This window comes from Denticeps clupeoides, chromosome 10 (genome assembly GCF_900700375.1).
Source record: "Denticeps clupeoides chromosome 10, fDenClu1.1, whole genome shotgun sequence".
Taxonomy (NCBI): domain Eukaryota; kingdom Metazoa; phylum Chordata; class Actinopteri; order Clupeiformes; family Denticipitidae; genus Denticeps; species Denticeps clupeoides.
Window position 1 is genome coordinate 10,071,182 of NC_041716.1, and position 26,250 is coordinate 10,097,431.

At 41.2% G+C, this 26,250-nt stretch overlaps 1 protein-coding gene across 2 annotated transcripts; it reads right to left on the reverse strand.

Moving 5' to 3' along the window:
• Window positions 1-665: 665 nt before the first annotated feature.
• rbbp8l (retinoblastoma binding protein 8-like) lies at window positions 666-9,817 on the reverse strand. 2 transcript variants are annotated; one of them, XM_028994014.1, is made up of 14 exons: window positions 9,678-9,817; window positions 7,215-7,315; window positions 7,066-7,108; window positions 5,508-5,603; window positions 5,181-5,293; window positions 4,469-4,544; window positions 4,235-4,392; window positions 4,098-4,147; window positions 3,813-3,919; window positions 2,809-3,567; window positions 1,733-1,812; window positions 1,602-1,654; window positions 1,402-1,525; window positions 666-1,177 (listed from the first exon to the last, which is right to left on the reverse strand). In XM_028994014.1, the coding sequence occupies exons 1-14, from the start codon at window positions 9,767-9,769 to the stop codon at window positions 1,089-1,091; spliced, it is 1,941 nt and encodes a 646-aa protein (XP_028849847.1). In that variant the 5' UTR covers window positions 9,770-9,817; the 3' UTR covers window positions 666-1,088. The 2 variants fall into 2 exon arrangements, with proteins under 2 accessions (XP_028849847.1, XP_028849848.1); XM_028994015.1 differs by having other exon boundaries at window positions 1,733-1,808; window positions 2,808-3,567.
• Between the last annotated feature and the right edge of the window lie 16,433 nt (window positions 9,818-26,250).

Here is a 26,250-nt window from a genome sequence, read left to right on the forward strand (position 1 = left end):
GGTTAATAGGGATTTGTCACATAGGGGAGGCTCGTGTACCAGGTCACATCAGGAAGAGAACTGACAATTCACTTCCCATTTTGGTCCCCATTGATGCAGCAACTATTAAGTCCCCTATTATGATTTTTGTTGTTTTTGCTTTCATTACAGCCCCCGTTTTTTACGCCCCCTTTCGGTGTCTGTAGCATTAAATTCAAATGAGGAGGAGAGAGGCAGGGTGAGGTGGAGAGCGGCTTGTAGAAGTGAGTGGCCATTAACAGAAATTCCGTTATCAACAGCATTCACCAACCACAATGTTTGGCCCAAACAGGAAGTCATGTCTGCGTTTTAACAGAAAAAAAAATTATTAACCCGTTTCTTCAGAGTCTCACACGACGTACCTAAACAAATACATTTGTGCTCATTTTTACATCAAATCCCTGCAATACACTGCAATGCTGTGCAAACAAAGGTTGAGAATGAGGAGGTAACCTATAACATAAGGCGAGACATTTTAGATCTGACAGTCTAAGTTGGTGCTCTCTGATCGGCGAAGCATAATGGCCAAAGCACACTCAACCTTGTATTAATGTTAAATAATCTCACAAAGTGAAATAGGGGACCTTTAAACATATCCAGCAAATAATAATCTGTATTACTGTATGAATGTGTCAGTGGATGTTATGTTGTCATTGGACCATGATCAGTTTTAATGCCATTAAGTCATGAGATTTATACAGATTTACAACTCATAACTAATGCATTGAGAATTTTTTTTTATCAAAATTTGACTGACAGAAATGGAAATGCCAGTTTCCAGTCCAAACTATGCTAAAAGGATACACAATCTATCAGAACAAATATATATTACAAGAACACATATGTATTCCATATTTAACATAGTCAACGCTATTAATACAGTACTTGACCAGGGTATGTACATTTGCAGTTATAAATGAATGAATATAAATGAATATAAATGAACTTAATGTCAATTATTCAACACACATAACAGCCTGTATTAACATAAGTTGTGCATTTGTCGATTTATGCTGTTATTTGCTTAAGAAAACCTTTTTTATTTGGGGTGAAGCCACAAACTCTTGCATTCATCCTTGTTCTGTGTCTCCAGGACTCTTGCCTTGCAACGGCACACTCATCCTCATGCGTTTTCTCTTCTGAGATCGCCAGTGAATACCTGAGCAGAGAGGTCAAGTTCAGATTACGATACAAATGAACAAAGCAACCAGCCAATCAAGCATATTTTGGACTAAATCTTTGCACTGATTGATTATTTCAGAAAATATAATTTGTTTCCTTCTATTACAAACATTACATGCCCTTAAATATGTTATAATCACCGTACTGCACTGTAATACTAAATGCTTATGCATCCAGAGGATTAATTCAGGTAATTCTTACTGTCTGTCTCCTGCAGTTGCCTCCTTCTCCTAGAAATCTGATTGTCTTCCTCCTCCTCTTGCTCCTTATCCTGCTCTCCCCTTTCCTGGACAGACTCCGCCCCTTCATCTGTGGTCTGCTCTTTCTGGGGTGAAAGTGAACAAATGAGTTCTGAAAGCAGTCACATCTCTGATGGAGAATGAGCTCTTCAACGGACCTACCCTAGCGCTGTCATGTGCGGACATCTCGTTTTTTAACACATCCAGCACCACCACTGAGCAGAGCCGGAAATAAAGAAGAAAGTTAAATTTGAATCATACACACAAACTGGAATAGAATATCTGTCTAGTACCTGGATGAAGTGAGCAAGCAAGAACATCTTTCTTTTCTTTGGCTTCTGGAATGCTCTCCTCTTTTCTTTGTTCTCCCTCCGGTAGAAGCAGAGTAAAAAAAAGTTACTGATGACATCCAATCACCACTTAGTCAAGCTAAGCCATTGCCAGATAAATGTTGGTTGTTCAGAGGGAGATAATCTGTTTCCATGTCAGAAAACCCGCTGAAACTAAACATTTTAAAGCAAACCAGGCAATAAATCTTTTGAACCCTGTCATCTGAAGAGTGTATATCCAGAGTATATTTTTAAATGGCCCACGTTAATCTGGAAGTTGAACCTAGGTGTTAATGTGAGGTGAGCCTGAGTTTCGCTCTGTTCAGGTATCTCAGTTACCATTGTGAATGCTCAGCGGCTCACAGATTCCTGAGCTTGATGTGCTGTAAGTTGATGCCATCCCTCCACCTTCCCAGTTCCACATATTGGGTTATTGCCATTGTTTTTTGTTCTTCCCTCCAATGACCTTTCTTCCTGTTCTGTGGCCTACTTGTTTATGCCAGGAGTTGTTATTTACTCCCTCAGGAAGTGTGACATTTATACATTTTTCATGTACATGTATGAACATTGACAAACCCTGACCCAAGGATTTGATGGTAAAGGGATTTCCAATATCATACAGGGAAGCAACAGGTTTGAGGTGTTAGATCCATTGCTGACTAGCTTTCACAACAACTAGGGTGTTAGTAGCCTAGTGGGTAACACACTTGCCTATGAACTAAAAGACCCAGGTTCAAATCCCACTTACTACCATTGTGTCCCTGAGCAAGACACTTAACCCTAAGTTGCTCCAGGGGGGGGCTGTCCCTGTAACTACTGATTGTAAGTCGCTCTGGATAAGGGCGTCTGATAAGTGCTGTAAATGTAAACTGGTCCAATGGGTCCATCTCCTAAACAACATTCAACAAGTGAGATCGCACCCGATTGCACCATCAAGCACAAGAAAATAAATGACTACCTGGGTCCTGTTCCTTGACTAGCTGTATCTCGTCATTGAATCAACCAGATCATGTTATGAATCTGAATGGCAAATCCTTACCTTGGAATTCTGCTCTTCAATCCTCTGGTCAGTTAGATGGCTGGAGAAGGACTCAACCGAAGAAGCGGAGGGTGGGTGAGGTGAATATGATGAAGAGGACCAGAAAAGTTTCTGACCACTTAAGATACTACTCTCACTGTCACCACAAGTGGGGCTTTGCGTCTGCTTCATCGAAACAGTGACTGATTTTGAGCGTCCAGAGTCAGACAGGTCCAGTGGTGCATCTGTATCATTTTGGATGTCCTTCTCTGTTTTCACCGCAGGCTCCCTCAAGTTGGGAGAGACTGAAACAGCCCCCTCCCTCTTATGCCAGAAATTGATGTTCTCATCCTGGTCCGTCAAGCTCCTCTGGACTTTTCGGGGCAGGCAGGCCTGCACAGGTGGAGGGCTTTGGCCTAACCATGGACTCTCCTCAGAGCTTGGAACCCTCAAAACCCTGGGAAGGGAAGGACCCTGAACTAAGCTGGGTAAACACAGCAGAGAGTTCTTGCTAGCATTGACCAAAAGGGACCCCCAGTCAGAGTTGTCCAGGACAGTGGACCATGGCATGGCGAGGCCAACCGATTTTATGGGGTGAGGTCGGAAGGGGATGGGGTTGTGCACTGGAATGCGGCTGGGCTTTTCATCCACTGTGCCAGAAGAGGTGGAGGACGAAGAGAAGTAGGAAGTAGAATTGTGCATCTGCAGGCGGAGGGGAGATGGAATGGATGGAGAAGCAGGGGACCTTGGCTCTGCTGAGTCTACATTTTGTAGGAGCATTCTACAGAGAAAGAGAGAGAGGATGAGTGATTGAGAAGGGACCACACACACCACATCTGTAAACCTGAACAGGTACTGCTGTGTAATATTAATGCACAGTTGTGCTTTCCTGGTGCTTTGTTGGCCGATACTCTGCACGCTATTAAGACCATACAAGCATTCAAGGGCAAAAAAAAAAGATGTTTGATGGCATCAACACCCTGTGAACATCAACATGAGAACAATCTTCACGTGTGCCTGTAGTACCTTTTCTCTGTCGATTGAGCTGATTTGCAGCTATACCGTTCCAATTTCCAGGCTGCTGGTAATGAAAAGGGTCCAGCATGTGATGAAGCATGGGTCCTGCAGGACTCCTGCTCAGGAGACAAAACTGGAGATTAACCTCCTACCCAAACTCTATTAATAAGACCGTTTAGTCTGGTTAATGGTTTCAATTCAATTTCCAGGAACATTTCTGGAGTACTCCCATTCAAATTTCACATGACCACACATCTGAGGGAATTATACCTAATGCACACATATTTCACTAACCCGTTCTTGCTCACTCAGCTCCAAAAATGGCTTCAATTCAGACAAAACCTCTGGAAAGGGAAGGAAAGTGAGCATTAATTAATGCTCTGCAACTTTACTTCAGATTATTGTCATGTTTCAAGTAATTTCTTCAATACCCTCCACGGTGCAGACCCTGCCGAGTTCGGTTTTGCCCACGAGGCCACCTGGTGGCGGGCTAGCAGTCTTCAGACTTAACGTTGTCACTGGATCTGAGCCATCAGGAGGGTGTTTGATCTGTGGTGTCCCTGCCTCAGCCAAGACACCTTTCTGAGTTCTGGGGAAGGAGGAATTTCGCACTTTTGACCGTTGGCTAATGGAACATTTATTTGGTGTAATTTAGAAACACTTACTTCAAGGATGCCTGAAGGCCTTTGACTTCCTCTTGCAGTCGTTTATTCTCTTTCCGGAGAAGGTTTAGTTCACTTGCTGCAGTGGGAGATGTTTGTTAAAGAGGGCATGAAAGGCAACAGTACACACAGTGTCAAAACTAAAAAGATATTGTTTAATTTTAAATGCTCATTGACAGTGTGTGTACATTTGCATAATCTAAATACACCTGTGCAAGTGGAACCTATCTTATTTAAACCCAGCAGATGATAATGTGAGATGCAACCAGAGTTGCAATTGGAGACTGATCATATGCTCACTGGCAAATTCGTACTGGAATGACTCAAAAATGACAGCTGTACCCTATTTAAACAATGAGGGGGGAATGTGAAGATGGTTGTACATGCAAATCTTGAAAGGAATTTTGCATATAAGAGTGGTCAAAAATTACAGCAATTATACAATTATTTTTGGACAATTATGCAAACGCTTTTCTGAGCATATCTACCCAAGAGGGCAAAGCTAGCTAGTGTGTTCTTAACACAAGAATATAAAGTGATATTATTGTTAAATGCTTGAAATAAATGCATATAAATGCACCTTTGTAATAATTGTAGTATCATATTTAGCTAATTTCAAGTACTTTCTTTTCACATTAATATATGTGATGCTACACATCATTTGATAAATCTTTGTAACTCATGTCTGTGCAGTATGAGTGAAAGGATTTGATACCAAGGATGGAGATGTGCTGTAAGCTCTGGAGCTGGGATGTCTCATACTCCTGCTGTCTGCGCTTGGCCACATCCTGGGTGACTATGCACCGGTCACAAAGACCTGCTCGTAACCTACGAATTCCAAAAGATTTCTGCTGTCATGGGACCTGACACAGGTGGACATCTTCCCTATTACACAGCATAATAATAATAATAATGATAATAATGATAAGAGGAATTATATAAATGTTATGAAATCCATGGCATTTCCTGGATGCAACAAAAATATTACTGAAACATCAAGAATACTAAACACGCACACACACACACACACACACACACACACCTGTTTTCCAACTGCTTGATGTTCTCTGTGAGATTTTTCTGCTGCTCTCGCAGCTGTTGATTTCGGGTAAAAAGCTCCTCCATTCGTTTTGTGTCACTGCAAACAGTACAAATTCATAATCTTTCCTTTTTCTTCTTCCCTCACAAGATTTTTAATATGTGCATAATTTTTAGTCACCCTCAATTCTGATTGCTTGCATGCGTGCAAACTGTACTTCTTTTTCTCCTACAGTACAGGCCAAAAGTTTCTCTTTCAATGTGTTTTCCATTTACGTTGGTAGATTTTCACTGAAGGCATCAAAACTATGAATGAACACATGTGGAGTTATGTACTTAACAAAAAAAGGTGAAATAACTGAAAACATGTTTTATATTTTAGTTTCTTCAAACTAGCCGCCCTTTACTCTGATTACTGCTTTGCACACTCTTGCCATTCTCTCGATGAGCTTCAAGAGGTCGTCACCTGAAATGGTGTTCACTTCACAGGTGTTCCTTAACAGGGGTAATTAGTGGAATTTCTTGCTTTATTAATGGGGTTGGGACCATCAGTTGTGTTGTGCAGAGGTCAGGTTATTACACAGCCGACAGCCCAATTGAACAACTTTTAAAATTCATATTATGGCGAGAATCAATCAGCTAACGAAAAATGTGTGGCCATCATTACTTTAAGAAATGAAGGTCAGTCAGTCCAGAAAATTGCAAAATCCCCAAGTGGAGAAACAAAAACCATCAAGTGCTAATACAAAACTGGCACACATGAGGACCGACCCAGGAAAGGAAGACCAAGAGTAACCTTGGACAAGTTCATCCAAGGCACCAGCCTCAGATATCACAAGTTTATCAGCAGCTCAGATCAGACACCAGATAAATGCCATCCATCTCTAGAACAACTGTTAAAAGGAGACTGCACAATTTAGGCCTTCATGGTCAAATAGCTGCCAGGAAACCACTGCTAAGGAGAGGCAACAAGCAAAACAGATTTGTTGGGGCCAAGAAACACAAGGAATGGACGTTAGACCAGTGGAAATCTGTGCTTTGGTCTGATGAATCCAAATTTGAGATCTTTGGTTCCAACCGCAGTGTCTTTTTAAGACACAGAAAAGGTGAACGGATGGATTCCACAAGCCGGGTTCCCACTGTGAAGCATGGAGGAGGAGGTGTGATGGGGGGTTTTGCTAGAGATACTGTTGGGGATATATTCAAAATTTAAGGCTCACTGAACCAGCATGGCTACCACAGCATCCTGCAGCGACATGCCATTCCATACGGTTTGTGTTTCAGGTGACGACCTCTTGAAGAGAGAATGCCAAGAGTGTGCAAAGCAGTAGTCAGAGCAAAGGGTGGTTATTTTGAAGAAACTAGAATATAATACATGTTTTCAGTTATTTCACCTTTTTTTGTTAAGTACATAACTCCACGTGTTCATTCATAGTTTTGACGCCTTCAGTGAGAATCTACCAATATAAATGGTCATGAAAATAAAGAAAACTATCGAATTAGAAGGTGTGTCCAAACGTTTGGCCTGTCCTGTATGTGAACCAATGCTACATGACACTTACCTGCACTTCTTATTAGTCATTTCCATTACTTTTTCATGCCATCCTATTGGATGAAAATGTTGCCTATGAGTGAAATTGGTTCATCTACAACACATATTTTCAGATAAGGATCACACATTAGCTGATGACGTGTTGGATTCTCCTCTCACCTTCTACTTCCTGCTCGTGAAGCTCCTTCAGCCTCTGCAGAAGCTCACCAAAGCTGTTCATGGCCATGCTGGCACTGTCAAATGTTGCCCATGCAATGATACTGCAAGAAAAGCGACACCCAATGACAACGTAAAACTCGAGCTGAAAGACATAAATAACTCAATATAAATGTGACACATGGTACAAGGACCTAAGAAATGCAAAGGTTTGCACTTGAGACATTTAAAAAGAAAAACTTCCAGGAGCAATGCCTGAGCTTGAGAATTGCCTGAGGCAGAGAAGTGGGTGTGGTTCCCTCATTCAGCCAATGTCCTCCACCCACCTCCCTGATATGTAAACTAACTGTTCTCTCTTGAAGCAAGAGAGAACCTGTTCATCCATACCTAGATATCATTGACGGCTTGTCAAATGTGTCATACTGAGAAGAACTTGTTAAGCAAGAAAAAAAAAAAACACTTTAGGCTGAATGTGACACAAAACAAAATGAAAGCTTTATTTTGTCTGATCAGATCTGTGTTGGTCTTATGAATTTTACTGCAGTAAATTTACTTATTCATGTTTTATTTATTTAGGTCCAAGAATGCAGATTTCCTGGGTGTGAGCAATTCAACAGTCGACTGTTGTGGGGTATTATGTATTATATGTTTGTTTAAGAAACATTTCCAAGAAATGTTCCTCAAGAGGGGACTTTCTTCAGCCACAAACAGATCTTCCAAAAGAAGGGCTTTCTTCTAAGACGACAAGTAAATTGTACAAAACCTCAACCATGCATGTACATACTTGCCCTGCAGAAGCACCACTACATATCTCATTGTATTGAACAAGCAAGTCTTTGATAGCTGGCATTGTGGCATGGACTGGGCAGTATTGAGAGTTGGCAGTGATATTCACCTGATAAATGGCATCTATGACTGGTTCTTAAGAAAAGAATTACAGTGAGACTAAATCCAGTGCATGACTCTGGTTTCACTCACAGATGTACAAACACAAACAATCTATCCAACATGTTTAACTGGTTTGACACATGTGAAATTCTCAGCATAGATGGGGTGGGGAATATGTCGATTCCCATGACCACTTTTGGTCCCTTGAGCAATGTTCCCAATCTCTTCAATGTTTCAGGTGTTTGTTCTTCTTGTGACCCCTATCTCATAGACCAAAAAGCCTTCTATGAGACAGAGAGGACTGGTTCAAAGGATATTTTAAAATTGTATACATCAGGACACTTCAGCTCAAATCCAGATCCATCCCTCGTTTCCAAATTGTTTAAGTATTTACAATGTTATCTTTATATTTATGGCATTTATCAGATGCCTTTTTCCAGAGTGACTTACAGCCAGTAGTAGGAACAGGGACAGTCCCCCTGGAGCAACTCAGGATTAAGTGTCTTGCTCAGGGGGCGACTACCCCCCACCCCAAGAAGTTGTGGATTCTGATGGACCACTGAGGCTTCACACCTGACTTACAGTTAGGGGAAAGCTAGAAATCAGCATGAGTTGAATAACCCTGGTATGCAGCTTGTCCGTGGTCATTACAACTTAGACCTGGGTCACAAATCTGGGAAATGAATGGCAACTGGCCAGTGACATTGTCAGGTTGAAAATGGACACATCTTTGAATACAGCCACTTGCATATAAGGCATTATGGGTCAAATAGGTCAAATGTTTACTAACCCTACATGTTAATGTTGACACTTGAAAAGCCTGCCACATCATACAGTTTTGTTCTGTTTGCACTGCAAAGAGGTTGTTGAAGTTGGCATGCGCAATGCTGCAACCCACATTCTTGGTTATACTAAGTCGTATTTATGGTAAGCAACCAAGTCTGTACCATTCACACAGTTATTGTTTGTTAGAAATTCTAAATCTTTCTTATTATTTGAATGTAATTGCGCAATGTGCCTCATAGATCTTAAGAAGGATCTGGCCATACCAGATTCTCTGCCAACTTACCACTGTCTTGACCGTAAGGCATGTTAGATGGTATTGCAACATTGATTCTCGAAAGCAACACTAACAACGTTAAGAATTTGCATTTCACGAATTTCATTTCCAGTGACCTTTTTCTTGACTCTTGACCCTTCCATTGACCCTTCATTTGCATCCATGCATGCATCCATCCATCAATCTATACATACATACATAGTCTTTAACATCATAGATAGGAATGTCTTGATGTAATAGATGATGTTATCCAAGGTGTGTAGTGTATTTAAGCAAATGCATTGCTGGAACCGGACCTATGAGTCACTGGACACAGGAACCTTAACGTACCATGTTCTAAAACTCCACGAAGGTCCATAAATATCACATAGTCACCAGTGATCTAGAACATAGTTTTCGCTATTAAGATCCACACACTGAACCCTAAGTTATTTAAATTATGATGATGCCTGGGCATCACTGCTATTCATGTACTTGGGAATAAAGCATTCAAGACCATGCAGAAATGAGCCACTCACCTTCTACAGGCCAACACAGGAACGCCCCACCCCGCACACACCAGCCCAGTGAGGCTATGACCACCGTACAGTTTTAGGTGTGAAGATTTCATAGAAAGAGAAAGAGAGTGAACGAATGAGGATCGCACTCGTACAGTTAAAGAGGGAATGAGTTTAGAAGGTAAGGAGGAGTTTCTGGCATGCCCAGGTTCTTCTCTTCCCCACACCCTCCTCCATGGCGTGAATCCCTGCACCACCCCCATCGCTGGCGGGGGAACAGGTTAGGGCAGTCCCCCCTCCAGCACAAACTCCAGTTCTTCCTAGATTTTCCGGTTCTGCAGAAATCTCAAATAACCAGTACAACTGGATCTGGTGATTCTAGAGGGTAAAGAGAGAACACAAACTCACACCATTTGATAGACAAACACATTATTTGTTTGTAATATGAAGTTTTGATATTCATGAAAATCTTACAAATTCAAATAATCCAAGACATATCCTGTAATTGGAGATCCTGACCAAATTCAAACATGCAAATATTAAAAAAGAAAGTAAATGTTTAAAATAAATAAATAGAACTGATGGACAGTATATGTTTTTTCTTTATTTCGATACAGAATTCTAATAATTGTAGTCTTTCTAATTCCACATTACTGTCAATAAAGTGAATGTATTGTGCTCAGGAAGGTCTTAAAGCTGTTTGCTTGACTTAAATCAAACTTTTGTCGACTTTCTGCACTGTACTCACAGTAATGACTCTTGGTCATAGTTCCAGGCTATAGAAAACACACAGATATAAAATAGGGCCAATCTAGCAATCTGCTTTCATGTTTTTCTTTGCATTCCCAGGAAAGGCAACTTGAGTGAAATTGTGCGTTCCCAGTTACTACATCCTACCAGGATACAATAATAAACCCATGAGAGTTGCTGGCACTGTGTTGAGTTTCCAATGCTTGATTTGAAAAGATGAAGAATGAGCAGGATTACATCTGTTTGAACCATATGTTAAGCAATGACTATAACACCAACTAATACACACTGGTGTTATATAAAGATTGGAGATAACCATTGCTCTTTGTGTGAACACATGTTTTGGCATTGCACAGCAAACTGGCACAAAGGTACTCTGCCAGGGAAGATTGTTAGGGTCCAAGTGTTTAAAGGAGGAAGGATGGGGTTGAGAAAGGTTTTATTAAAAAAAACCTTATGAACCTTTTGTTTGTAATATTCTGAACATTACAAACACAATCAGCAATGAAATATGTGTTTAAACCACAAACTGGCTTGGAGAATGGGGTCAAAATAAACATAACTCAATAACTCAAAACTACTTGTGATAGTGATTGTTTTGTCATTGTGATACACAGCAATCACAGCACATGGTGCACACAACAAAATGAACCCATCATTTACATTTAAATTTACAGCATTTATCAGACGCCCTTATCCAGAGCGACTTACAATCAGTAGTTACAGGGACAGTCCCCCTGGAGCAACTTAGGGTTAAGTGTCTTGCTCAGGGACACAATGGTAGAAAGTGGGATTTGAACCCGGGTCTTCTGGTTCATAGGCGAGTGTGTTACCCACTAGGCTACTACCACCTCAATCACCTTGCAAGCAGTGGGCATCCATGAAAGTCACTCAGGGAGGAGTGTGTGCGGATGATAGCTTGCTCAAGGGGACCTTGGCAGTTTGACATCTATCTATCTAGTCAGTGCTGTTTTTAAGGGTAGAGGATGACATTAAGAATATAAGGGGGTATCATTGAACATACCAGGATTCCAACTGACAGGTTAGACTGGATTTCAAAATGAAATGTCCAGCATGTAGGAAGAAACATATAGTATTTGCACAGTACTGTACGATGTGCTGAACAACGTGCTAAAAGTAGTCAAAACAACATATGGGTGCCATGTGTATTTTTTCATATTCTAGTGTATTCAGTGAATAAATAGTGAAAGTGGAGTGATGCAGCACACCACATGGTGCACACAATGAAATGTGTCCTCTGCTTTTAACCCATTAAACTTAGTGAACAGTGGGCAGCCATGACAGGTGCACGGGGAGCAGTGTGTGGGGACGGTGCTTTGCTCGGTGGAACCTTGGCAGGAGATAAGAGGAGACTCCACTAGGCCACCACTGCCCCTTCAACCTTAAAACCTTCTACTATCTTAAAAGGTCAGTATGGCTTAATAAACAGGCCACAATCAAACAGCCCCTACAATATACTGAAAGAAATGCATGACATTTTATGCATTTCCCTGTTACACATGTAAAATACTTGTAGCCAGTGGCCTAACAAATAGAACAGTGCTCAAAGCCCCAGGTGAGCAAGCCAGAGGGAACAATGGCATAGGAAAAGACTTGCTTTAATGGTAGAAAACCTTGAGAGAAGCCTAGACTCAGTTAAGTTAAAAATACATCCAGAAGATTAGGGCATATAAAAGTTAATGCAGTCCACTTGTGTACAATGAAGTAAAATCTAGGTAGTGTGTTAGAGTCCCAGCAGGTGACTATCAGATGGGGTCAGCAGAGGGCCAAGCATGACAGCCCATGGAGATCAGCAATGTCATGTGATCACTCCAACCCAGGAAACTTCACTATACCATCCACAGTGGAGTTGATGGTGAAGGATAGAGAAAGGAGAAGAGTGAGTTAGTGATGAGTTAGCAGAAATGAAAAACTGAACAGAGAACTAGACATTTTCTACTACATCAGCGTTACTAATTGTGAGGAAAGTGTTGTTAAAGTCTTGACTGTATAAGTAAGTTTTAGCCTGGATTTAAATCCTGACACTGTGTCTGATTCCTGAACAGTCCTCAGAAGATTTGGGGCTCTATTAGCAAATGCTCTATTTCCAACAGTAACTTCGTAACTGCAAACATGGAGGACAGCCAAAAAACCTTCTCCCAGAGAATGAAGGGAGCATGGTGGTAGGGGTGGTAGTAGCCTAGTGGGTAACACACTCGCCTATGAACAAAAAAAACCCAGGTTCAAATCCCATTGTGTCCCTGTGCAAGACACTTAACCCTAAGTTGCTCCAGGGGGGACTGTCCCTGTAACTGTCCCTGTCGCTCTGGATAAGGGCGTCTGATTAATGCTGTAAATGTAAATGTAATGGTGGGTGATGATGGACTATTAGGTTACTAAAATAAACGAGAGCAAGACCAGCTTTATAGGTGATAAGCAGAATACTGAAGTCAATACTGGAATTAACTGGAAGCCAATGTAAAGAAGACAATAGAGGTTTAATGTGATCATACCTCCTAGTGGGCATAAGAACCCTGGCTGCAGTGTTTTGGATGATCTGAAGTTTATTCAATGAAACAGAAAAGAAGAATTACAGTAATCCAGTCTAGATGTTGTGGATGCATCAGTTACTTTATCTGCAGAGATGGAGAGAAACTGCCTAACTCTAGCCATGTTTCTTAAATGAAAGTACGCCATCCTCAAAATATTTTATATGGTAACAATCAAATGACAAATCAGCATCAAAAGTCACACCCGAATTCTTGACAGATGTACTAGGACCAGTTGAAAAAATGCACACTCCAATCTAAATTCCATCAATCCACGTCTCACCCCTTTTTTAAGGCCAATCACCAACACTTCAGTCTTATCCGGGTTGAGCATAAGGAAACTGTGGGTCATCCGGTCTTTGATATCTTCAGACATTTTTCTAGTTTGGTAAACTTCATCCAACTTGCCAGAGATGTACACGTTGGTGTCATCTGCAGAAAAATGTAAATTTACCCCATGTCTTCAGATTAACTGAACATGTGTCTGAATGCGGTCTTAATTTTCCCACCTTCACTAACCTACACTTTTTACAAATAAGTTGGGTTTCACCGCTAGTGGCGGCAGGAGCATAAACAATAAACAGTCTGATAGTGAAGTGATTATCTTTGCAATACACAGTGCACACAACGAAATGTGTCCACTGCTTTAAACCCATCGCCTTGGTGAGCAGTGGGTGATTCTGAGGCCACCACTGCCCACCACTGAATTCTACAGTTAGAAGAAGAGATGGAAGAAAAATTTACAAGCAGATGCATGAAGCACATGAGTACTCATAATGTGTACATTTTATAAAAATAGAAATCTTTTGAATGAGACTTTAAATGGGGGCCTGAACTTCCTTAGTTCATAGAAAGACTCGTTTACTTCTGAATAAGGGGATGGTACTAGCCAAGTGGATTAAACTTGCCTATGAACCCCATTTATTAGCATTGTGTCCCTGAGCAAGACACTTTACCCTGAGTTGCTTCAGGGGGTGTCACACTGAAGGTAAGGCAGCATGAGACACAAGTGCTTGGCATCATTTTATTTGTTATAGGAACTTGAAACAAAGGGCATAAGGGCCAAAACTTAAACAGAAATGCAGTGTGGTTTATGCTATCCAAATGCAGGGTAAGACAATGCAGATGAGTGACAAATCAACATGGAAAGGTAAGACCTATATGAAGGGTACACGTATTATACAGAGAACTGTGTAACTACTGTTTGTATCTGGATAAGGGAGTCTGATAAATGCCATCATTTTAAACATAAATGTAGATAAATTATACAAATTACTATTAACATGGAGGTCTGTGTCAGTTAAGTGTGTATAAAACAGGGAAAATGACACAAAAAAGAGAAATGAGAAAATGACACAAAATGATGATTAACAAAACATATGTTGCTAGATTGGAAAACAAACCAAAGCATAGGGTAAAAAGATTATGAATGCATTGTTTTCCTTAATTGCCATAAATTATCACTAAGAACTACTGATTCTCAGAACTTTTGATTCTCAGGTTTACTGCTTAGTTGGACTTTTCATGTACAGGCTAAGCATGCCTGGGATTGCCTGGGAGCAGACTTGTTTTGAACACTAGAGGGGAGTGTTGTATTAATTTCTCTTCCATCCAAATATTTTTTCCAACCTTTTGATTAACCCAGATTAAACCAAATGACCGTCATTTGTAGTAATTGCCACATGCATTTCAACCCATATTACAGTTAGGAGTATTAATGATACATTAAGCTTGTTACCCACACCATCAAAACATACTCTTGGTATATATTCTCCTAAACTTCCTTGCATATCTCGGAATGTCTCTACACTGTGTTTGGAGTGAAGTAGGTCAATACAGGAGAACAAACAGTTAAATTCAGTCGGACAATCATATCAGAACAAGAGCTCTTTCTTACGTGATTTCTTCTCAGGGGCTTTTGCAGTAAGGGAATGGATGGCAGACCCCCTGTGTTTGAGTCTGTACATTCTACAATATACATATACCACTCACACACACATGCATGTGGCACTTCTTTATATACACATTGCTTTTTTTTGTAGTTTTCATGTAACTTGTTTTATTCCATCATGTAATCTTATTGCCATCTATGTTCTCCTATCCTACTATGGACTTACTTTTGTGCTTCTGGTCAGATTTAGCATATTGTATTTACAATACATTAATTCAGGTTATTCAGGTAAAAATGAAGCCCCACAAAAAACTCTATTAATTTATGATCATTGCCATGACCTTCACAGAAAACACATATTAGGCCTTCTTTGACGATGGTGTCTCCTTCCTTCACCCCCCCCCCCCCCCCCCCCCACTCTCTCTTACACACCCACACCCACACCCACACCCACCCTCCTCAGAACAAGGAAGAGTCCTTAAAAGGCAGCAAAGATGACACATCAGTAAAGCCCACCAAAGAACTACCCCCATGTCTAGGATACTCTAAAATTGACAAAAGATCCGCATACCTACAAGAGCAGGACCTTTTCAGTGACACCCTTGCTGGACTTTTGCTGGACCGATCCTTGTTGTGCTTTTCCATTGCTTTACACAGAATATGGCTACTAGTTTTCACATATTGCTAGGGGCTTTAACATCCAATATTGTTACACCCGCCCCAGTATGTGCGAAGAATGTGAAGACACAATGTGGAAGAAGCTGGTAACATGTTGCTATCATTTGTCCTGCTAATAGCACTGTTGAAATACATATAACATCAGGGCTCTAGACCAACTTTTGTTGCACTTGTGCGCCTAACTTTTTTTCTGAGGTGCACCAGATTTTAGATGGCATCGCATTTAATAATGCAGTTTTACAGGTTCACTTGTTTTCTTTTTTAATTGCTGTCCATAGGCAATATTGACTTGTAAATGATTAACTAACAATCTGGTTATAATAAAGTTGTTTATTTGAAGCATCATTTTGTTGGGGCTCGGGCTTGCACAGTAAATCAGGTGACCGTTTTGATGGATGCTGAAGCAATAAAGCGCCGGCTAGACGATGCCGATTATGTTCTGGTTGCACTGGCAATGGAAGCAAAGTCTGAGGTGAGGAAATTTTTTTTACCATAAAATATGATATAAGAAAAACTTATAAAGCATGTTGGTACAGTCATGTTAATTTTTAATGTACAGCATTTTGGTCAGCTGCTTTGTTGTGTTAAAGTGCTTCATAAATAAATATGGCATGGTATGGTGGTGGCATCCGCTGCCTATTAACCTAGTGTGTAGCCTAGTGTGTGCTACCTAGTGGGTAACACACTCGCCTATGAACCAGAAGACCCAGGTTCAAATCCCACTCACTTCCCTGAGCAAGACACTTAACCCTGAGTTGCTCCAGGGGGGGACTGTCCCTGTAACTACTGATTGAAAGGTGCTCTGGATAAGGGCGTCTGATAAATGCCATAAATGTAAATGGGTCTGACCTTTAAGGCCCGATTAAAACTCTAATCCGTGGCTACATCCAATCTGTCTATCTGAGGGGTCCAGGCAACGCACCTCTCTGTCTGACCGCAGTGAGCACACTTTCAAACATAGAGAAATATCTAGACCACAGCCAATTAGAGCTGGACCCCGCCCTTTAAAATCTCTGATTGGTTTAGAATACAACATGGACCTAATACGTGTCTGTTGCTTGAACCACAGGAAGTTTACGGAGAAGATTTTTTGTCGCACCATTGAGAAATTAGGTCGCATTTTAGATCACACTCTAGAGCCCTGTAACAGACTGTGAAGTCCTGAACATGTGGATCCTTCTAGGCTCAACATCTGCAACATCTCCACAGCTATAAATAACATTTAAGCAGACTGCAGGAATTCAGTTGTGGTTTTATTAAAATTGGATATTGTATAGGTTGTGATGGATATACCACTCACTCTCATTGTTTAATGACTCAGAATGGTTTAGATTCACGAGGTATTGCACACACATGCGTGACCCGCGTTGGGCCGCTGGCGTGCATAGTCACATATGTAAAGAGTCACTCTAACACACACACACACACACACACACACACACACATATACAACCCTGGATTCCATAACCTCCCTGCACACACTACATTCATTGTCCTGGCAAAGATAAGACTTCAAAGCTCGAGGCAGATTTACAAGACACAACGGAGATCCTTTTAAAAAATACTGCTGCGTAAATGTTTATGCAACAACTGAGCTGTCAGACGCAAGAGGGCGGAAAACGCCAACTTCTCTCCAGAGCGGGACAGGGCCAGCGGATCACTGGGTTACTTATGATGTCAAACAATTTTTTTTATTTTGCACACTGTGAGCGAGTGTGAGGCCTAAATATAACTGTTTTTTGTATGTTTTATTTAGGAAAGAACTTCTATACTAAAATTCCTTTCTACACTTTTTTTTTCTTGAAGTGAAGCACTTTCATTGTGAAGCACACAGCCCATGTGTCCACTGCATTTAACCCATCAGCCTTAGTGGGCAGTGGGCAGTCATGAAAGGCACCCGGGGAGCAGTGTGTGGGGACGGTGCTTTGCTCAGTGGCACCTCGGTGGTTCCTTGACGGCTCGGCAACCTTCTGATTACGGGTCCACTTCCTTAACCGCTAGGCCACCACTGCCCCAATTGTATTGTGTTACTTGCAAAATGCTACCGTGTTGGCCAGTTCATTAAATCTGAGTGAAGTCAGACATTTTATATTATTCAATCTGAAAATCCATTATTTCCAAAAATAGGGGGGGATTTGCAAAATTGCAAACTGGCACTAGCATAAACAGTAATTTTGAATACTGTGATCCTTTTAAATGAAACTTTGCTTCAATGAATAAAGTCAGATGTTTGCATGAATCTTATGCTTCATAAGCTCATGTGTCTGGATGTTAGACTAGTTGTTCCCAATTCCGTAGAAGTTCAGTAAGCATTCAAAGTGCTGTGAAAGCAGGTGACAGAGGACGTGGAGTCCTTGTCCTCCTGAAATGGGACAACTAAAGTAAGTCATCACAGTGTCTGTGTTGTCAGATATAGTTGCCTGTTTTCAACCTAAAGACTAACATAGAAAAGGTTTAACAATATCTCATCAACATCCATGTTGAAAATCCAACATATTTCATAATACATTTCAGGAATATATTAAGTAAGAACATAAAATATCCACTTTAACTTTTGCAGCTTGTGCCTTGAAGGTGTCAGAAGAATCTGGAATGTAAAGTTTGTACTTTTACTCATGATAAGCACAGGAACAGGATTGGTAGGTGTCACTTCAGCTTCCTCCAGTCCTCTGCTGTAAGACTCAAAGAAGGCCTTATGCCCTGAAAAGGATGTGAAGGTGATGTGAAGAGTCCTAAAGCTGTGTGTTCTCTACAGAAGACAGAGTTGCTCTCTCTTTTTTCTCTGTAGTAGTGCCAGAAGACACCATGGCAGGACTGGAGTGGACAGTCAGAGTCCAATCCAAGCCCACCCAGGGGGTTAAATCGGCCCTGGAATGTGAAAGAGGCAGAGCAGCAATTCAGCTTATAAACGTCATTTAAAAAAACTATTTCATAAAGAAATTTTATGGCAACGTTGGGTTTAATAAGACTAACAGTGCTTAATTAAAAAGCTTAACATCAATCAATCAATTATTTTTCTAGTAGTCCAGGTATGAGTGTGTGTGTTCATGATGTTCTACAAGAAAAAACATTTACTCAGAATAGTGTTGCCATGTGACCCTTTCTTGCGGTCCAAACACACAATGCCCAACAAAACAAATTGCAACCACGCCTCAAAGATACACATCAGTTTTACAAAGATACATATATGTATGATAATAAACACACACTTAAAACTCTTAACACACATTAAACTCAGAGCACACACACACTGACACATTTACTTGAGCATTAATACATATAGGTTGTCTGAGAGATGATGACGAATATCTGCGTGTTTTCTTCATTTTTCAGCGTTCTGTTTTTGGTGGATGTCCTGTCTGTGCCATACTACATCCTGTGTCAGCACGCCCATTTCTCTTCCCGCCTGTACACACATGCTGATAAAAAAGCTAATGAGCTCATTTTGTTTTTTGCTTTGTGTAGATGTTTACTACTTTGGCAAAAATATTCATCATACAGCTGTTAGTTCCTGTTGAGAAATATGATCTAGATTACAGGATAATTCCAGAAATGGGACAATTTACCATATGCAGCTCCACCAACCATTACAGAAAAGAACATACATATTAGTGGATCTAAAAAAATTAATGTTGTGAAAAAGCACGTACATATTATCATACTGTATTTCAAAAGGTGTAACCTTTGATTACAATATATAATCAATATATATACAATATACAATATTGAATCAATATGCCAAAAAGAAATATTGCCTGAATCTGAACTTGGAATTAACAAACTATTTTTGAAGATGCCCTTCCTAAGCACTGAAAAATATTAGCTTTTATTGATTATTGATTTGATGGATTTGTGTCTACAGAAACTGGTGAAGCAAGTACATTATACTTTATATATCTAATCTGCTCAAAAAAAAAAAATGTGATATTGTATTGTCCACACTGTGCGTAATTATTTTGCTACTGGAGCAAATTGTACAAATGTTTAAAAAATCTGGGGAAGAAATGTAATTATTCTGTCAAACCAATGACACCAACAGCATGCTGAATTAGATTTTTTTTTAAGCAATAAAAAAAAATAAAAGTCCTTAAGACCAAAGTCAACAATACATGAATAAAATGAATTCATGCTGTCATTATTCTGCCTAGTGACACTACATCAGCATGGAGAATTAGAAAAAAATGAAACAATTCATAATAAAAGTCCTTAAGACCAAACTCATTTTGTTATTGAATAAGATTCATTCACACTTAGTGAGTAGATGGCACTGGTCAGATCCATCTTCATTTGCACTAATAGAAGTTTGAAAGAGGTGGGCCAGTGGGTCGAGCAGCAAGGCTCGGGTTTGCATCCATCACGTGGAGCCTTGAGTAGCGCCCAGAAAAGTGGATGAAGGGAGGGGTGGTAATGTTTTGAAAGGGGCTTTCTGGGGAAAGCACATTTTGACCCCTGAACTTCAGCATTATAAACTCTGTTCCCCTCTGTCACCTGCCCACCCTCCCACCACCCGCACCAGTGCTGTTCCCCCCAACTGATGGACAGGGTCACAAGGACCGAGTTCTCTCTCCAGTCATACACAGACGGTACTTATGGCACGCAGAATCAGACTCAGACTCTTCTAGTGCAAACGCACTTACACAAACATTTGTGTTCCAATCCAGATGTTCAGCAGAAAGAATGTGCACCGTAACAAGCAACCTCCAATCATGTCATTAGTATATGGCCACAAATCATTGCTTTCCAGTTCTTTTTGGTCTATGCCTTAAAGGAGCCATTTGCCAGTAAAGTCACATCAAGTGTACACTATTAAGCATTATGAGAGAGCAAAGCAAGTTTTTATGCTGAATTCATTTTTTAATACATTCATTTAGCATTAATTCAAATCCAAAGACAAATGTACCAATCAAACACAGAGGGCACTATTTTCAAAATAGTTCTAGGCATGGGGTTTGTTGATTTGCATAAGGTCAGGCTTCCTCAGGATTAACATAGATAATTAAAACAAGAAAGAACCCATTGGTAGTTATCTGTATCTTGTACAAGAGAAACTAACTACCATTCTTATTGGAGTGCAATTGTTTTTAAATATTGATGTTTTTACAGGCAGGCTATGAACACCAGGAAGTGGGAGGAGCCTGATGACTGACAGCTCTCACATATGCTACATGCACTTTGAATGTCACAATATGTCACATGCCCAAACATCATGCACAAGACAGCATTTATTAAAACCCTGAAACCTTGAAACCAGGCTTAACACTTACTGATGTGTGCATCGCCAGTTCAAAAATAGTGCCCAGAACACACCTTGGGTGAGTCACTTTATTGTATAATTTGTTGATTTTGTAAAATCTGAAGTGCCAACATATTTTCTTTTTCACTTGATTTAGTTTCCAAATTTTAAGTGACAAACACAGTGCGATACTGTTAATTGGCTTCCTGTCCAAGAGGATTCCTTATTTCTCTCCCAATTAGTGGGTTAATCACCTCAGTAAGTGAACAAGCATTCCGGTGGGAAAAAGGGAGAGACAGAGAGGTTCCACTGAGGTGGAGGAGTATGAACGAGAGAGAGAGAGAGAGCTCTTCTTAAATCAGCAGTGGCTCCTCCTTCTCTCCACTCCTCTCTCCTGCACTCACGAGGACAGATTTACCTGATTTATGCTCTGTGTCGAGGTCACGGCCTGTGGACCAGCCATCACGCTTCCTCACACACTCATAGAAACACACCCAAGTACGCAGGCCTGCACTCGACAAACACACCGCAGCCTTACTAATGTACTGGTGAGAAAAATAAAATATTGTGTAGTGAAGGATGCATGTCTCTGTGTTGGGAAACAAATTAACACATTTGTTCGCCACAAAAATGCACACTCTCCGGCCTTTACCGCAGATGCTCACGCACACACACACACTCACACACACGCACACACACACACACACACACACACACACACACACACACACACACACACACACACACACAGAGGCATGATGTATGATAGCACATAAGTGAAAGCTCATAAAAGTTCATTAGCGCAGAAGAATGTGCTTTGCTATCTCTCCCAGGCTAACCCTATTCTGGCCCCATTGGCTGTCAGCGAGGCCATTTGTCCTGCCTTCGTCCAATGACAGCCACCCTGAGACAGGAGCCCGGCCAATCACAGCACGCCAAAGTCCTGACATTGAGGGAGATGCTCCCAATCGCTGCGGCCTGTTTATGAGCTCCTGCCTGCTTGACAGAAACCAGAACCCATGGCAGTTGGGGGAGAAAAAGGAAGAAAAAAAGCAATTAGGCAATTACACGGAGGGAGCCTATTAGGAGCCAGGATCTTAGTGTTTTCTTGCCCTCTTTGCTGGCCGATAAGGGTCAAGGCGGAATGAAAATCTGTTAAAAAAAAATGAGAGAATGTGTCATGCAGAGGGACGGAGAGGAAGAGTGAGGCAGATTAGGGGTTTCGCTGGCTGGGAGTCTGTCTTTATTTTACAGCAGACGGATTACTGAACTCTGCTCAACTTTGAACTCGGTGCGAGGATGATTAAGCAGGACGCATTTCGCTGGAATGACATCGTTTTTAAACAGAGCTTGGAGAATGAGAGATGTGACATTTATCGAAAGAAGAAAAAAAAAAAATCTAAATCCTTCTCCCTTTTGGACAGATGCATCTAGATGAGACTCCAGGAGTGATGTGTGGAGTTCTCAGCCTATCTACCTTCCAAAATAAAATAAAATCTGCCAAAATGACCATGAGTCATACTGAGAAAGGCAAAGCGCCACACACGCATATGGCGGTAAAGGCCATTTACATTCTGTACGACTCGCACACGCACAGCCGACGGGCCGTGCAGCATCCCCTTATCTGACAGGCCTGAAGTAGTGAGCTGCACCGGGCCGTATCTACGCTATCTGCACTACTTGTCTCTTTAAATATCTCTCCTGTCACTCGCCAGTGTTAACCACACACAGATAGAAAGGCAGGGAGGGAGAGGGTTTTGAAGCCACAGTTCAAATTCGACTTCGTGGAACTGCTTACGAGCACACAGGAACCCATTCAATTTCCCTTTACCTCAATGCTCTCAAAATTTGCAATGCAATCAAAACACAAACTCTAACTTTATGCAATCTATTTCAATCAATCTCATGCGTCATCTGTCTTATTGGGCAATGAAGTAGCTGCAAATACCCTGCCCCAGTGCACGGCCACTCTGATTGACAGTGAGATGTGGGTTGTACTGACATGAAATGGGCCCTTTATACTGCCGAGAGAGTAGATAATTTTTTTTTAAAGTTTGGTCCATGTTACAGTAAAAAAATCAAATGATACACATGGCTAATTCTTATGTGACTGGGAAAGAAAACTTGTGATGTTGAATTTGCAGGCTTGGTCAGTCAGTAAATGTGATGTTACAAGAAACTCAATTAGCTTTTTTTTTCTTTCTCTGATTTAGATAGGAGCAGCTACTGTGTATCTTTGTCACCATTCCTCCATTGCCTACTATGATGACGATAATGATCTGTGTCTATTAACAATTGCACCGAGGAAACTGACCCGTAATCAGAAGGTTGTTCGAATCCCGAACCGCCAAGGTGCCACTGAGCAATGGGCTGTCCCCCTGTCATGGCTGCCCACTGCTCAGGGTGATGAGTTAAAAGCAGAGGACACATTGTGTTGTGTGCACCGTGTGCTGTGCTGCAGGGTATCACAACGACAATCACTTCACTTTCACTTTCAAGGCATCTGATAGTCTCCAGCACAAGTGGGTTCTTACTCAGCCATTAATGGATTTCTGCATCCATTAATGAGTTTGTCTGAGGTCTCTACGCTGGTATGCAGATGTGGAATTCATGAGTGCAGGCCATCCAAACCGTCTTTCTCTCTCTTCTCCTATCTTCGCAGAAGAACCATCTAACAGACTCATAAATTTTACCCACAATGAGGCCTGATACACCTGGGTGGTCTGTGCAATCCTCCCTTCCACATTACAATGACATGAAAACATCTCTGATAAACAGATTCTTCTTTTCTTTTGGTAAGTTAAGTGTGTGTGTTTGTGTGTGTGTGTGTGTGTCGTGTAAAACTTTCTTCCCCCTACACAGCATCACAGAGTCTGATGTCCACTGAAGCCATTTCAAAGCTAATAAACAATTGTCAAGGGAGAGGCAAAGCAGAGAGAGCATTGGCTATTCTAAAAGCACATCAAAGGATGGAGCAGAAAGCCGCCAGGCTCAGGAACAGGAACCACCGCACACACACACACACACACACACACAAATCAGACACGTACACAAAATGCACAAAAATGTACACCGAGAGCCGTCCCCAATTCATTTCCTTTTCAGTTCTCCATATGAATTAAAGGTGAGTTGCACCACGTGTTTACATTTGATCTGTAATGCCAAACTATTTGTTTGCTTCCAGTTGACATTTGCGACGCTGTTGACTATGCTAAGGACCCCCAACGCACTCTTGAGGACAGAGGCTTAACAACGAACTCACCAGCAACTGCAGCCCGGGCAATAAAGGGCAGAATAATCTCCCTAAATCACCACAGAGTGTGGCAGACCAACCCCGGCACTTGATGATGTGTACATTACTCCAATGAGAGATAAAAGGAGCTGCTCGGTGTGTGTTTACGGGTGTGTTGAATGGATGAGCCCAGGAGCTGCTTCTGTACACGTCTTTATTGAAGCGAAGAAGATCCCTCTTACAATTTATTTGCCCATTTTATAAAAAAAAAATGTTAATAATAGTAAACCTGATCATGTAAATGATCTCATGTAAGTAGAAAAGAAACAAATAAATGTGTTGTTCATAATTGCGTGACTGTCCTCTCTTGTCGTTTTCCCAGGTCTTGATGACAATTACTTTATGTTTACTAGCCTCAATGCAGTATCTGCGTGATCTTAAAGCAAATGAAATGAAAAGGTCAGAAAGTTAGACTTTTAAGAGGTTGTAACAATCCAGAACACTGAAGATGGCATGCTTATTGCTGTTGTTATTAATGATTGGGTTTTAAATCCGCCCTCAAAGTCAGTGAAGTGCAATAACAGGACGCTGTAGGGTTCCTGTTGCTTTGGAATGCAGCAGTGGTTTCGCCCCACAGATATTTTATTTTGTTTACAGTATTATTGGACGGTTGGCATTTTCCGCAGCTCACAGGCCGCCTCCGCCGACCCAACGCAAGAGAGGAGGAGACAACTGGCCCTGGTTGTAAATCTGCGGGCCAACCCTTAACGCCTGAAAACGTCTGTAACGTTTCCAATGTTTGGTGGGTGTTGTAGGGTACTGTAGTTGCCTCAACAGATGTAGGGCAGACCACACCCCAGAAAAGCAGCAAAAAAGAAAAGGGAAATGCAGATAAAAATTCCTAAATAAGTCTAATTGAATTCAGTTATTTCAGTTCAGAAAGAGAAACAATCATTTCAGATGGCCGATTATGAGTATCGATCATCAGGTTACGGGATTGCAGCATCTGTGATGGGCGGAGTGATTGCACCTGGAATGACCCTGGTGTCTTTTTATTCCCCTCCCTCAGTGCCAAGCATCTTTTTCATCACCGCCCTCCACGGCCCGGATCTGTGAGGGTCCCAGTCAGTACAGTAGAGGAGCCAGTCAGGCTGAGAGGGAGAGAGCCAGCCTCCGATTTGTGGGCGGGATGGAGATAAGGAAACTTCACAGCCCATGACATAAATCAAGACATGACAGCAGGACACTGACCAGGACCACTGATAAACCAGCAGGGAGGGAGGGAGGGAGAGAAAAGAAACTGCGATTTCACATCACTGACGTTTCTAAATTGAGTATTTAAGTGAGAAACTAGAGTACAAGAACCTACATTGTGTATTTCATATAGTTTTGGATGTCAACATAGATGTCCATCAGCCATATGTCCACCACCATAAATCATTTTTAAAAAATGCACATAAGCATTAACATTGAATTGAAAAGTCAGCATGACCAGCACCAAAAGACAAATGTGCAGGTCAAAGCTGGTAGTTGCTGGTATGACCAGTGCCGAAACATACCTCAAGCTGACTTGTCCCCCATCTTAACCAGATGCTGTTTTATCAGTTGTAATGAATAATCATAATACTCTGTCATTTCAAAGTGTAGGATCATTTACAAAAGCCATTGCTTTTGAGCAATCCAGCTATCGTTAATGCTGTAATTGGTTTGGAAGTGGCTGCTAATGAGCAGAATATGAACACGATGTAGAAAGGCCCATTATCAGCAAGTCAGTCCTGAGTTCCAACAGAATGTTCACTCCAGCAAGTTGTGTAAAAACTGTGTTAACTGTTTTTACACTGTTAATATAATTCATTGATTACTAATATTACTCTTTGAAAAATTATTATTATAAGAATTATTTAAAGTGAGGATCATTATTTCAACTTTGTCAATGACTATTTTTTTTTTATTCGTTACATACTATTTTATTTTCAAATTCCAAAATTAGGTGATTCCTACAGGAACTGTAGTGTATTAAAAAAAGTCAGTGGATCAGTTCTGCAGTGTGACCTGAAGCCCCGTGAATGTCACAGGTGCGCTGCGACTGAGGAGCTCAGGCCCAGACCGGCCGTCTGTTTGCCTCGGTTTGTGTGTATGGCAGTGCAACATAACACTGGCGCTGATCCACCCCCCATGTCATTTATTTGCCCGATAGTTAGTGTTAAATATGCAACAATGAGAAAAACGGTCGGCCATGCCGACCTGCTTGTTGCCAGGTC